The sequence below is a fragment of the Nannospalax galili genome, unplaced genomic scaffold (genome assembly GCF_000622305.1).
Source record: "Nannospalax galili isolate Female #2095 unplaced genomic scaffold, S.galili_v1.0 scaffold1230, whole genome shotgun sequence".
Classification (NCBI taxonomy): domain Eukaryota; kingdom Metazoa; phylum Chordata; class Mammalia; order Rodentia; family Spalacidae; genus Nannospalax; species Nannospalax galili.
The window spans coordinates 1063336-1076794 of record NW_008329135.1 but is presented as its reverse complement, the minus strand read 5'-3'; the positions used below and the strand labels follow the sequence as shown (position 1 = coordinate 1076794).

The window sequence follows — 13459 nt, the reverse complement described above, 5'->3', positions numbered from 1 at the left end:
ATGGAGTCTCTCTAGTGTGGTGCAGCCATTGTTGGACTACTCAGACTCTAGCCTGTGAGCTAAGCTGATAAATCTCTATACATATATATTCATTCTACCGGTTCTGTTTCTTTGGAGAACCCTGACTAATACAAGAGATCTTAGAAGATGCAGCCTTGCTGGAGGCAGCATGTCAGTGGGAGTGGGTTTAGTGAGTTCTTAAGCCCTGCCAGATGGATTTCCAGTTGCTCTTTGCTTCCTGTGCCTGCTCCAAGCTGTGAGTGCTCCTCTTTCTGCTCAGACCACCTCCTGCCACCACGTCTCCCTGCCATGATGAACTCTGATTCCTCTGGAACCATAAGCTCAATTAAACTCTTCCTTTTATAAGTTCCCTTGGTCACAGGGTTTTATCACAGCAACAGAAAAGTAACCAATACAGTACATAAGCACCCTAGTGTGCAGTATTGTGGTTTAATTTGAAATATCCCCCACAGGCTCAAGTGTTGGAAGACTTTAAAAAATTGTGTGTGTGTGCATGTACCCCACTGAACATTTGCATGAGTGTCTGGATCCCCCCCCTCCCCCCGCCACCGTGCTGCTGGAATTATAGAGGATTGTGAGCAGCTGGACATGAGTGTTGGGAACTAAACTCAAGTCTTCTGTAGGAGCAGTCCAGGTTCTTAACCACAGAGGCTCATGTGTTTGAACACTTGGTCCCCAGCTTATGGTGCTGCTTAGGAGGTTGTGAAGCCTTGCTTGCGAGCCCTTGGGGTGGGGGTTGAGATTTTGCAGCCTGTCTCTGCTTCCTGACTACCAGGCCAGCTTCAAGATCTTTGGGGTTATGCCTTCCCCACTATGAGGGACTGTATTCCTCTGAAATTATAAATAGAAATAAACCCTTCTTCCCTTCAGTTGCTTTGTGTCAGGCAGTCTATCACAGCAACGAAATGCTTGCTAACGCATGTGGGAAATTGTGGGACAGGTTGAGATTTTGAGCTCTGTTTTCATGGGTGCCTACTCTTGACTCTTAGCCAAACGGGTCACACAGGGCAACTTAACCTCTATGAGCTTCAGTGTCCTTGCATGTAAAATTAGAAAAAATAATGGCATTTGCTTGTTAGAGTCATTGAGAGAAATAAAACAAGACAGTACTAAGAATCACTAATTAAAAAAATGATCCATACGCTTAAAGTTTGAGTCAAGTAGATTTTCAGGATCTGTTTAGGTAGAGAAGAAGGCTTAATTATTAGGGGTCAGAGCTTATAGAAGTTGATCCAGTTCATTCTCACATCCATTAAGCCAGTAAACAAAGTATGACTACTGTTTTCTACAAAGATTTTGTAAAAAAAATCCTGTGCACTTTTGAAAATGACATCATTGACATTTAATAGTCATTAGATAATATATAGACTAAGGTATTTCTTAGTAAAGTGAATTCCTTTGGAAGATTTAGAAAGTTGTCCCCCTATAATTAAACTCTAAATCAGTTTACAGATTCATAGCTTTTACCTTCATAGCTCTTCTGTTAATTTTTTTAGTGTCTCACTATGCATTCCAGGCTGGTGTGGTCATCATCAGACTGGTCTTGAACACAAGGCAATCCTCCTGGCTCAGCTTCCCATGTTCTAGGATTACAGGCATGGGCTCCTCCACACATTTTGTTGAAAATTCAAAACGGTGTTTCAATTTACATTTTAGTTTGAAAATTGCTTTTACTTATGTGCATGAGTGTATGTGTGCATGTACATGAATGTGCATGTGTGTGTGCACGTGTGCCAAGTGCCACTGTATGCAGGTGCTCAGAGACAATTTGCAGCAGTCCATTCTCTCCTACTTTTATGTGGGTTCCTAGGGATAGAACTCAGGCCATCAACCAACCTTATCCACTATGCCATCCCACTGGGCCCCAAAGCTGTGTTTTTCAAGATATAATCCAACCATGATGCAATTTACCTTAAGGTGCACAATTCAATGACTTTTGAACATTCTCAGATTTCTGCAACAATAACCAAAAAGTACTCCCTTGAACCTGTTCCTTCCAACTTGACCAGGCCCTGAATTACTGGGAATGGACCCAGTGCTCGTAGAGATTTGTTTTCTCTGCACATTTCCCATGCATGGGCACTGCTTGGTCTTTGGTCAGCGGCTTCTTTCACTCAGTGTTCCGTTCACAAGGTTTCACTCACACAGTAGCATATATCAGTAGTAAGCTTTCACTATAATGTGACAACGCACAGACAGACCACGTTTTATTCATTCATTCATGGGTGGACTTTTGGTTTGTTTGTACTTTTTTTTTTTTTAATAAACTGTGATGCTCTGAGCAGTTGTGCATGAGTCTTTGAATGGACATATTTTCCATGACTGCCTCCTATAGCAATGCTACATCCAACATGTGAGGAACCGCCGTGCTGGCTCCCTTCTGTCTGCATGGCCCCGTAGTCCCACCACTGATAATGCGGCTCTGATGTCACTACATCTTTGTAATGCTTTCAATAGCTTTGCCTCCTTGATTACCATCAATCATAGAGTGTAAGAGGAAGCATCCTATGAGGGTATCTTTCTAACAGTCAATAACATTAAGGATTTTTGATGGGATGGAGAAATGACTCAGTGGTTAAGAGCAGCTAGAATTTTGCAAAATAATGGTGTGGAATTTTGATTCCCTTTTTATATTTTAGCCAGGAAGAGGGGCTAGGACTGAGGTGGATGGAAGAATTTGTCTTTCTCAAAAGAGCCTACAAATATTAGCATGATATACTATGCCCAACACAGTTAACACAATTATCAGTTGATTATCTTACCACATTATGATTTTCCTCATTCCTTAATATACAAAGTAAAAAACAGATAATGCTCTCATATAACCTCAATTTAAATGATAACACAAAGGAATTGATTCAATATTTAGCAGTTATTAAGTTCAGGTTATTATTAAGCCTCTGGGACACAGAAACACTAAAGTGATTTGCCTTGCCTTAACTAGCTGTCAGTTTCATGTGGGTAACAATGTGAATATCTGATGTGTTGTTACATGTAAAGACACTGCAATGAGATGTGACTCAAAGAGAAACAGAGGAGAGTACCAGACAGAATTGATGGGTTCCACACGAGATGATCAGGAAATATTTTATAGAAGTCATATAAGAAAAAAAAAAAAGGTTAGCTGGTCATGATGGAGCATACCTTTAATCCCAACACAGGTGAGGCAGAGATAGGCGAAGTTCTGTGAGATTCAGGCGAGGCTAAGGTACACAATGAGGCCTTGCCTCAAAACAGAAAGAAAGAAAGAAAGAAAGAAAGAAAGAAAGAAAGAAAGAAAGAAAGAAAGAAAGAAAGAGAGATAGAGGAGGGAAGGAAGGAAAGAGAGAGAGAGAGAAAGAAAGAGAGAAAGAAAAGAGAGAGAAAGGCCCACTAACATGAATGGGTATGCACACGGAAATGTGCATATTTCTTTCTATATAAAGGAAGAAGTCAATGTCTGAACACACACAAATCAATAGAAGCCATAAAACTAATAAACCTTTGTCATGAGGATCACAAAAGATAATGTATAAGCTTGGAGCTTGACAATTAAGAAAGTAGGGGCTGGAGAGCTGGCTCAGCAGTTAAGAACACTGGTTGTTCTTGCAGAATTTTCCTGTTTATGAACTTCCTTTGCAGTGCTTCAGAACTCGGCTAGGAGAAGAAGACTTGGGGTAGAGTCGGAAGTCCAAACTCGCCACTATCTGGCTGTGTAAACTTAGGTAGGTCCTTTAACCTCTAAGAGACTTAAAATGGAACTGAACTTCGTCTTGGGGAGTATGCAGTATCCAGCATACTGCCAACACAGGACACGTGTCTGATGCAGTTTTCAGACTCACTGTTTCCTTCTGTCAATGGGGAGAGTGATGTTTAGAAAACACACACTCGGGCTGGAGAGATGACTCGGCTGTTAAGAGCACTGGTTGTTCTTGCAGAAGACCCAGGTTCGCCCAGCACCCACATGGCAGCTAACAACTGTCCGTAACTCCAGTCCTAGGGGATCCGACATCCTCATCTGACCTCCGCGGGCATTGCACGACATGGGTGCACTTACCTACATGCAGGGAATACACGCATACACAAAAAATTTTTAAAAAGGTTTTAAAAAAAGAAACTAAAAGTGGTTTCAAGAAATAGGAAAATCACTGATCTCCCCATTTCCCATTCAACAGCATCACAATCATTTGTAAATAAGCTCAAACAAGTCATTTCCACAGGTCTCTGCATTTTTCCATCCCCCATCTTTTTCCTCCCAGTTTCACACTCCAGTCATTGTTGGATGTCACAGTTCTTGCCTGTTTCTCAAGGTCACAGGCCCTCACAGCAGCAGTGAGCTGAGGCACTCAACAGACTTGGAATTGAGCACCAAGGGGAAACTGAGGAGAATACCTTCTGCTCACAGACCCTTCTCTCACTACCGCACCTGCCAGCTTCTCTCTAACAGGTGACATCTCTTTGGTAGGGTGACATCATTAGCCTGTTCTTATGCCCCAGGCATTTTTTTTCCTGCTAGAATTTCTGCAGACTACACAAGTGATAAACTCTTTCATCATCATCATCATCATCATCATCATCATCATCATGATGCTAAGTGTACATCTACTACAAGTAGGCTATTAAGCTAAACTCTTCATATTTCAATAAAGATACTGTGCTGGATAGCTTTAGTGTCAACTTGACACACCTGGGTTGAGGGAGCCTCAACTGGGGAATTTCCTTCATTGGACTGGCCTGTGGCCATGTCCATGGGGAACCTTCTTGATTGTTGAGTGATGTGAGAGGGCCCAGCCCACTGTGGGTGGTGCCATCCCTGGGCAGGTGGGCCTGTGATGCATAAGAAAGCAGGCTGTGCAGGGGCCGGGGAGCAAGCCAATAAGCAGCGTTCCTCCATGGCCTGTGCTCCAGCTCCTGCCTCTAGGTTCTTGCCCTGAGTTCCTACCTTGGGCTCCCTGATGAACTGTGACCTGGGAAATGTAAGACAAATAAACCCTTTCCTCCCCAAGTTGGTAGTGGTCAGTGTGTTTTGTCACAGCAATGGAGAAACAAACAAGGCAGATACAATCCCAGTTTTAAGGATTTTTTTTTTTTTTAATTTTGAGGCAGGGAGATGAGGGGTTATATTTTTCCTACTTAATTTCTGTTGCTGTTGTCCTGAGATGGTCTGAGTCTGTAGCTGGGTGGATTTAGAACTCACTATACATCCTAGGTTGGCCTTGAGCTCATGGCAATCCTCCTGCATCACCTTGAGTGCTGGATTACAGGGGAGGGCCACCACACTTGGCTTGTTTTCAGTTTATTACTGACACTTTCTGTGATGTGAAAGAAGTCATGTTGAGACCATGACACACAAAATGGGTTCCATGAGAGAATTAGAAAGAGCATCTAGGGTTGGAGGGATGGCTCAGCGGTTAAGAACACTGGCTGCTCTTGCTGAGGACCTGGATTTGGTTCCCAGCACTGACATGGTGGCTAACAACCATTTATGACTCCAGTTCCAGGGGATCCAACACCCTCTTCTGACCTCAGCAAGTATTGCAAGACACGGGTGCACATATAACACATGCAGGCAATACACTCAAACATATAAAATTTAAAAAAAGATAAATAAAATATTTAAAGAAGAAATAGCATCTAGATATTACACCTGTGCAAGTACTTTACGTTGGAAGCATTTAGATAATGAATGGTTCTTCTGTTTCTGCTTCTTCCTCCTCTTCCTCCTCCTCTTCCTCCCCCTCCTCCTCCCCCTCCTCTCTTCCTCCTCCTCCTCCCCCCTCCTCCTCTTCTTTCTCTTCTTCTCCTTCTACCTCTTCCCACTCCTCTTCTTCATCCTTTTTTTCTTCTTTCTCCTCCTCTTCCTCCTCCTCCTTACTTTTTGGTGTATTCTGTTAGAGACCAGGTCTCACTATGTAGGCCAGCTGGCCTTGAACTCACAGCAATCCTCCTGTTTTAGAACCTCAGCTATGGTTATTTCTTTGAGAGCAACCAGACTCTCCATTTAAGAAACGATATCACCAATTAGGCTGCATATTTAGTGTGAAGAAACAATTATAGTTTAGAGTGTTTGAAATTTATGTTTGTAACTAGTATTTTATCTGAAATTAATGGCCATAGCTACTGAAATTGAGAACAAACAGAACAGCTGTTGAACTAATTATATAGTCCAATATTTTTCCTCTTCAAGTAAGTACTTCCTAACGAATAATAGCTTGCATTTTGTCAGGCAAGTCTTACCTGGAAGTCAAAAGACCAAGAGCTTCCAAGGGGTGTGAAAAGCTCCACCTTCTTAAGATGGCGTGCATTTCGGAAACTGTTCCTTCATCCCATCCAGGGGCACTACCCAGGACCAAAGGAAGGGAGCTGTTCTCACTATTGCAGTAGAAACGATAAAACCACAAGTATCTTCTTTTCTCCTCAGAAAGTCTGGAAAAGAGATAGGATATTGTGCTTTATTTTTTCCTGAATTCATTGTATCAATAAGTGCTATAAATGCACAGTACAAAACCTTACTTTGGTTCATTGAATTTTGTCTGGTTTTGTATTGGAAAAGTCGTCCTTCATCATCTAGAAAAGAGTTTAATAGCTCACTCCATCAGCTTATTTTCTGCTGGCTGTGTTCTTCGCAGAACAAAATAAACCATTTCAGATGATTCGTATTTATTTTTCTGCCCTCTATCCTGGCCGCTTTAAACATACGTCATTTTGGTTGGCAAAATTTCTGTCTCCTTTAGGGAAGATCACATCTGTGTGAATCTTGTAACATGTTTTGTTTACAACAGATGCAAGCAAGTGTTTTCTTCTGTCCTCCCTTTACAAATGAGTTTAGATGCAAGTGGATCTGTGAAGAAACGGCATCTTTTAAAGATGAGAGTCCTTCATCTCAGAATTGTGGTTCTGGGTTTACAGAATCCACTGGAGTTTAGAGGAAAAAGCAAATCTCACTGATACAAGCATCTTAGACCCTCTGTATTCCCCCGGGAGACAGGCCAGGAACAGAGACTTCGATCTAGGATGTGGCAGTGACTTTTGGACAGTTTATCATGTGTGGCTCCCAGCTCAGAAGCATTCAGACCACACAGGTCATCTGAAGGACAGATTCTGTCACATGTCCCTGTCAGCCTTTGACCTCCGCCTTTGCCAAATAGCCCTTTAATGAGCCCAGCGTATATCTCCCAAGAAGAGTAAGGAGAAATATGAAATGATTTGAGAAGTTTATCTTTCTGTACAATTTCTTTTGAGTCTCCCTCACGTATAAGACGAAAATATCAGCATGTATGGGCGATTTCCACGTTTAGATTTTTCTATGTTTTGTTTCTGCTTTTCTCATCAATAATAAAAATCACTAAAACATGTTGATCTGGTTAACTTCCTGTTTTCAAATACTGAACAATACCCTTTTCTTATGCTGCCTCTACAGAAGCATAATTTACATAAAAGGAAATACAGAGGATCAGCTCAATTAATTTTACTAAGTAGCAACCACGCTCCTGCCAACATATAAACCATTTTTCCATGTCACCAGAGGCAAACACTGGGATTTCTTTTATTCTGGATTAACATAATCTTGTATTTATGATATATTCACTCAAAATGATTTTGAAATTATCCATACTGTTGAGTGAGTCAATTCTTTTTAATTGCTGAATAATATTCTTTGTATAAATATACTACAATTTGCTTATATAGTCTCTTACTTGATGGGCACACAGATGATTTCCTTTTTAAGGGGTATTATGAGTAAAAGGTCTATGGACACACATGTGCAGGTTTTCATGTTTATACTTTCTTTCTCTGAGGAAGAACCTAGGAGGGGCGTGAGGGTTTGCTCTGGTGTTTGTTTACAATTTGGAAGAGACATGAATCTGTCTTCATAGGTGGCTGTAAAAGTTTTCATTCCGGCCTGAAGATTTTGATGGTTTAGTTGTACCATATTCTTGACACTTGATTTTATTTATCCTTTTAATACTATGCATTTTAATTGGCTGATATTGCTTCAAATCTCCACTTGCCTGAAGTCTAACAAATTTTCTTATGCTATGGCCTGTATTTTTCTTGAGGCATCTGCTTCCCTTTTTACCTTCTTAACTTTGGATTATTTGGATTCATTTGTATTTTTATATATGCTATATATAACAGTTTTTGCCACTGTAAATGTCTTGCCTCTCTCTCTCTCTCTCTCTCTCTCTCTCTCTCTCTCTCTCTCTTTAGGCTATCCTAGCATTTGTTCACCCAATTTTCTTTCCTTTCCTTTTCTTTTCTGAGAGTCTCCTGGTCTTACCTTTCAATTCATGAGATCCATCTTATTTCTACATGTGGTTTTGGGGTAAGCATTATAGTTTCTGCTCCTTCTCCTCCTGCTCCTCCTCCTCCTCTTCTTCCTCTTCCTCCTCCTCTTGCTCCTCCTCCTCTTCCTCCTCCTCCTCTTCTGTTGCTGTTACAGTTCTCCTCCTCCTCCTTTTTCTCCTTCTTTCTCTCTTTGCTCCTTAACAGTGGCCATTTACAACAAATGTTCTTTTGGGCTCCTTGTCTTGGTAACTTTGTGAAACAAACACTGAACATATAACTAGGGCACCAGGCTCTCTATCCTACCCTGAACTCTACTGATCGGTTTGCCTATTTTTAAGTCATTGTCTCATTTCTCTTAATTGCTAAACTTATAGTACATGAAACAGATATGTAAATTCCCTAAGCTATTTTCATAAATGAGTCAAATTGTTTCTACTATTTATATCTATGGAATAACTTTTAATATTGAGTCTGCAAAATTTGGCTATTTTTTACGTCACTGCTCTGCTGCTCTCTGGAGCACTCACGGGTTGTAGTGCCTGATATTAATCTTGCAAGCCTCGGCACTCAGACCTTGTTTTGAGGATTTCTACCTTTCTTTGTCTGTTTTTGACTTCCTCACAAATTATTTCTGTACCTCTACCTTCAAGCTTTCAGCTTTTTGTTGTTGTTAGAAATCAAAATTCATTTCTTTACTAAAACTCGTAAGTTTTTACTCACAGATAGCTTTTAAAAATTCACAAACATCTTTATAATAGCTGAACTGTAATCATTTTCTGCTAATTTAAAACTCTGAAATTATTTAAATTAATGACTACTCCACCAAAGGCTATACGTATGTTTTTCTGATTCTTCCTCAATTATTTTTCTACATATTGATCGCATGCTACACAATTTCATATATGCTGTTGAGGACATTTTACTATTTTGTTTTGCTGTGAATAATTCATTGTTTTTAGTAGGGTGTTGAATTATTGGCAATCTAATTTGATTCTTTAGAGTTTTTTTATGGTTTACTAAGTTAGGTTTAGAGTAGCCACTAATCTGCATATAATCTAGAGAAGACTCACTCCTAGAATGCATTTTTCCGGTTTATTTATCAAAAATCTGGTATGTTTTGTGACCTTTCTCTATTCTCACTGGTCAGAATTTCCATTTTCCATTATCGCTCAACTTCTGAAGTCTGCATTTATTTCACATCTACATGAAAGCCTTGGAAGAAAATGAACAGCCTGGTAGGTAAATATTTAATGGGACTCTAGTATACATGTCTGCAGCTCCCAGTCTACATGCCTTCCTTCTCCCCATGTTATGTCCTGAAGATTCTGCCTTCCTCCACATCAACAAACTCCAGTCTCTTTCCTTTTTGTTAAAATCACAAGATAACACACTATTTATTTTTAAAATTTTCCATCTCTAGGCTCACAGCAGCTCATGTCTGTTCCATATCTGAAAATATAATTGCTTCATATGTATTTTCTTGTGTTTCAGTTCTTTAAGTCATCAGGACTAGTATAGTGCTAGGTAGACTTCATGCTGAGACAGAGGTATTCACTGTTCAAAACCAATGTTCCTTATATACTTCACCCCTGGGACCCCTGCTTTTGGTTGACATTAAAGTTTCTTTCTCTTTTCAGTTTTGACAAATAGCACAGGCACCTTTGCATTGACTCTCATCAAGTCTGAATTTCCTGACTCTGATTCTGCATGATTAATTGGAAAGAAGGAATAATTAACCCACGGAGTAAATGATATTAAATGACTAAAGTCACTGAACTGAATGCTATTCAGAAACTTGACTCATGAAGGCTGATTTCCATCTGTTCCGTAGTCCAGATAAAGCTGAACTGTGATGTGTATGAATAATCATATTTAAGTGAAACAGAAGAAAATGTTGCTTTTTTCATGTACACTATTAACATAAACAGAATCTGACATAGAAAACAAGTAGAATCCACTTAAGTTTTAAAGATGCAAAATTTTTAAAATTTTATATTTTTAATGTGCATGTAAGTATGTCTGTATGAATATATGGTGTGTGTGTGTGTGTGTGTGTGTGTGTGTGTGTGTGTAGGGTGTCCTCAGATGTCAGAAAAGGGCATCAGATCCCTTGGAAATGGGGTTACTTGAGTTGTGAGCCACTTAACATGGGTGCTGGGAACTGAACTCAGGTCCTCTGGAATAGCAGCAAGTGCTCTTAACCATTGAGCCATCTCTGCAGCCCCAAGATCTATAATTTTTAATTGAGAGATGACACTTAGGCATCTTTGTGGAGTACAGTATGATAACTTAACACACATATATTTTTTTAAAGGAGATGTTTCATTTAGAGAAATCTCATCAGCTACTGTGACCTATAGTCACAGCCAAAACACACATAGTCAAGTAGAAAAGAGAAGGTTCTAGGGGGAGAAAGTTGATTTGGGATTCTAAGTATATTAGTCAGGATTCTCCACAGGAAGAGAACCCTAGGAGATTATAGGATACATTACTTACAATGAGATTTAGTATAGGAAATGGACTCATATGAGGGACTGTGAGTTCCAACATGTACCACCTTTATGATGGACACAGGGGAGGCCAGTGGTGTATTAAGCCGAGAGACAGGATCACTACGGGGCAGTCTCAGCCTGAGTACAGGAGAACATGTCTCAGCTCAAGCACCCAGGAGGAAGGGAACTCTTCCTTACTGAGTCTTTTTTTTTCTATGAGGCCCTCAACAGATTGGCAACTGCCCAGCTATGCTAAGGAGAATCCCTACAGGCTTCCTGAGGCCCAACACTTACAATGTAAATTTCATGCACATATGTCCCATAGACATGGGCAGAACTAATATTTAACCACATCTGGGATGTACAGTTCATAGAAAAAGATAGATAGATAAATAGACAGATAGACAGACAGACAGACAGAGATAGATAGATAGATAGATGATAGAAAGAGCTCCAGTGAAATTACCCTGCATGGGTGGACTAATGCCATCTCCCAGAAGAGATGGGTTATTAAATGAAAATTGAAATGCAAGCCACAGGATACCTCCCTATGGGCAATCAGTCAGAAGTTTCCCCAGCCAACACAGGTTATTGCCAATGTTCTTGGTTGCTCACTATAACTACATGGTTAGACCCTATTGCTGAAGACACCACATACTTAGCTGCAAGACACAGAGAAATCAATCTCAAGCTGACTGGTAAGCTTCTTTCCTGTTGGTTAGCATTAATAGTGCTTGAAGGTGCTATGGGGGCTGCTGAGGGAGAAAAGACATCAGTGGTCCTTACCCAGCACCGCACCTTACAATATAAAGTTCTACAATATAGAAATTTCAGGCAAGATGCATCCACTGGTGCAGTAGTGGCAAGATTGTTAGAGGTTGACTAACCATTTTTTAAAAATTATATTTGAGGCCTGTTCCAGAGAAGGTAATTTCATACTTGGTTCTCTAGTCTTCATCAGAAGTCCATGGCTGGGGAGGTCATGGGCCCTAGGATAGAGACTTATATTGCTTTTTTCTTAAATGGTCATGTTGCCAAATTGCCTTCTAAATATTTTTAACTGTAGACCTGGACTACTCTAACCTTGGTCAGAGAAACTTCTTTTTGCAATGGACAGCAGTAGGTTTAGAGATGCATATATAGTCAAAGTGCTATGAAAAATAGACTGAGTGTTCTGCCCTTAGTGGGACATTTTTTTCAATTCCTTAATGAGGATCAGGGAATGTCATGGAAAAGGAGGTGGAAAGAATTGGAGGATGGGAAGGGGAGCTATGAAATGCTGCCTTCTGGACATGACATGGTAATTGATCGTATGAACTTACAGTAGCTGTGGTTACCTGTACAAGACCTGCACAAGATCAAGCCAGCCAAAATTCCAGCATAAAGGAGGGGCTTTCCAGGCCCCACCACTTACAGGGCAGTTATTGTCAGTTGACAGCTACTTGGGGAGGGAGTATCATTATTTTTTGAGGGTGTTCTTACTGGCAGGTTTTCTGTGCTCCAGAAAGATTTTGTAGTTAAAAATTTGTCTCATTACAAATGTATTATTCTTTATGTATGGCATAGTTATGGAATACAAACTTTTATGTTATGAATAAGAAAATAGCAAAGAAGTGCTTGATGGCTAAGATGACCATGGCATAGTACGATAATGCATTGTCAATATTCAGGGCATGAGGCCCATAAGGCTCTTCCAATACTGTCAGTCTTAAGGGTAATTTTATAGCAGATACTGTGTGATGACATTTTAGTCCTTATAGCATGTTTATTTTACACATATTATTTTTCAAGAAGAATGTGTAGTTTTGGAAATATAGTATTGGAAATATAGTGATCAGCAAAACACAACAAAAGCAAAATAAGTAAGGTTGTTGATTTCCTCATTCTTACAAATTAGTGAGGAAGACAGGAAATACCATATAAACAAATGAACATATGAGGGAGCTTAATGATAATAGACTGTAGTAAGTGTAATGGTGTAAAAATATGACAGATAGTGAAGCCATTTCATTAGTAAGGTGTCCCCTCTAACAGATGACTATTTAGGTGACAGTGAAGGATGTGGCAGATTTAATCATGTGAAGAATTTAGGAAAGATCACAGCAGGAAAGAAAACACTAAATTAGAGCCTTGAGATGGGAGAGGGATCCGCATATTTAAAGTCTGTGACGGAGAGTGACCTCACAGGCTTGAAGTACATGAAACAAACAATAATATGGATTAACTTTACAGACAGAACTGTAACAACTCAACACAAACCATGACTGTACTCTATGTCCACGTCTGGGCTCCTCCACACAGACGCCTCTATCAGATGATAACAATCTCCATTGTTATCACCTCAAAATCTGGCGTGCTCCATCCCCTTGTCCTTGTTCTTTAGTTTCTCAGTTGAGTAATTCCCAAATTCTAACCTAGGTCATGTCTTCTGAACTGTCAACCTCAGCGTCTCCCACTTCTAATAGCACCCACTGCTACCACCTTAGGGAAATCTTGAGCTCTTGCTTAGAATATTGCATTAACCTCCTTGTTACTCTGCTGGCTTCTGTTCTCGCTGTCTCTTGAACCCTTCCTTGAACTTGTGTCCAAGAGGATGATGTACAACACAGAACTCCTCTGTTTAAACCATTTCTTATTCTTGGAATAAAATTTATATCTTTACATAGTTTTGTCACAGC

General features: G+C 40.1%; 1 protein-coding gene across 4 annotated transcripts in view; it reads right to left on the bottom strand.

Annotated features, from left to right (window-relative positions):
• Positions 1-13459, bottom strand: part of Pik3c2g (phosphatidylinositol-4-phosphate 3-kinase catalytic subunit type 2 gamma) — a 402869-nt gene that overhangs the window by 229935 nt on the left and 159475 nt on the right. For all 4 annotated transcript variants that reach the window (XM_029563391.1, XM_029563392.1, XM_029563394.1 and 1 more), the window contains one exon: positions 6238-6426. In XM_029563391.1, coding sequence (XP_029419251.1) covers positions 6238-6426 — 189 coding nt within the window. The remainder of the gene's footprint in view (positions 1-6237; positions 6427-13459) is intronic.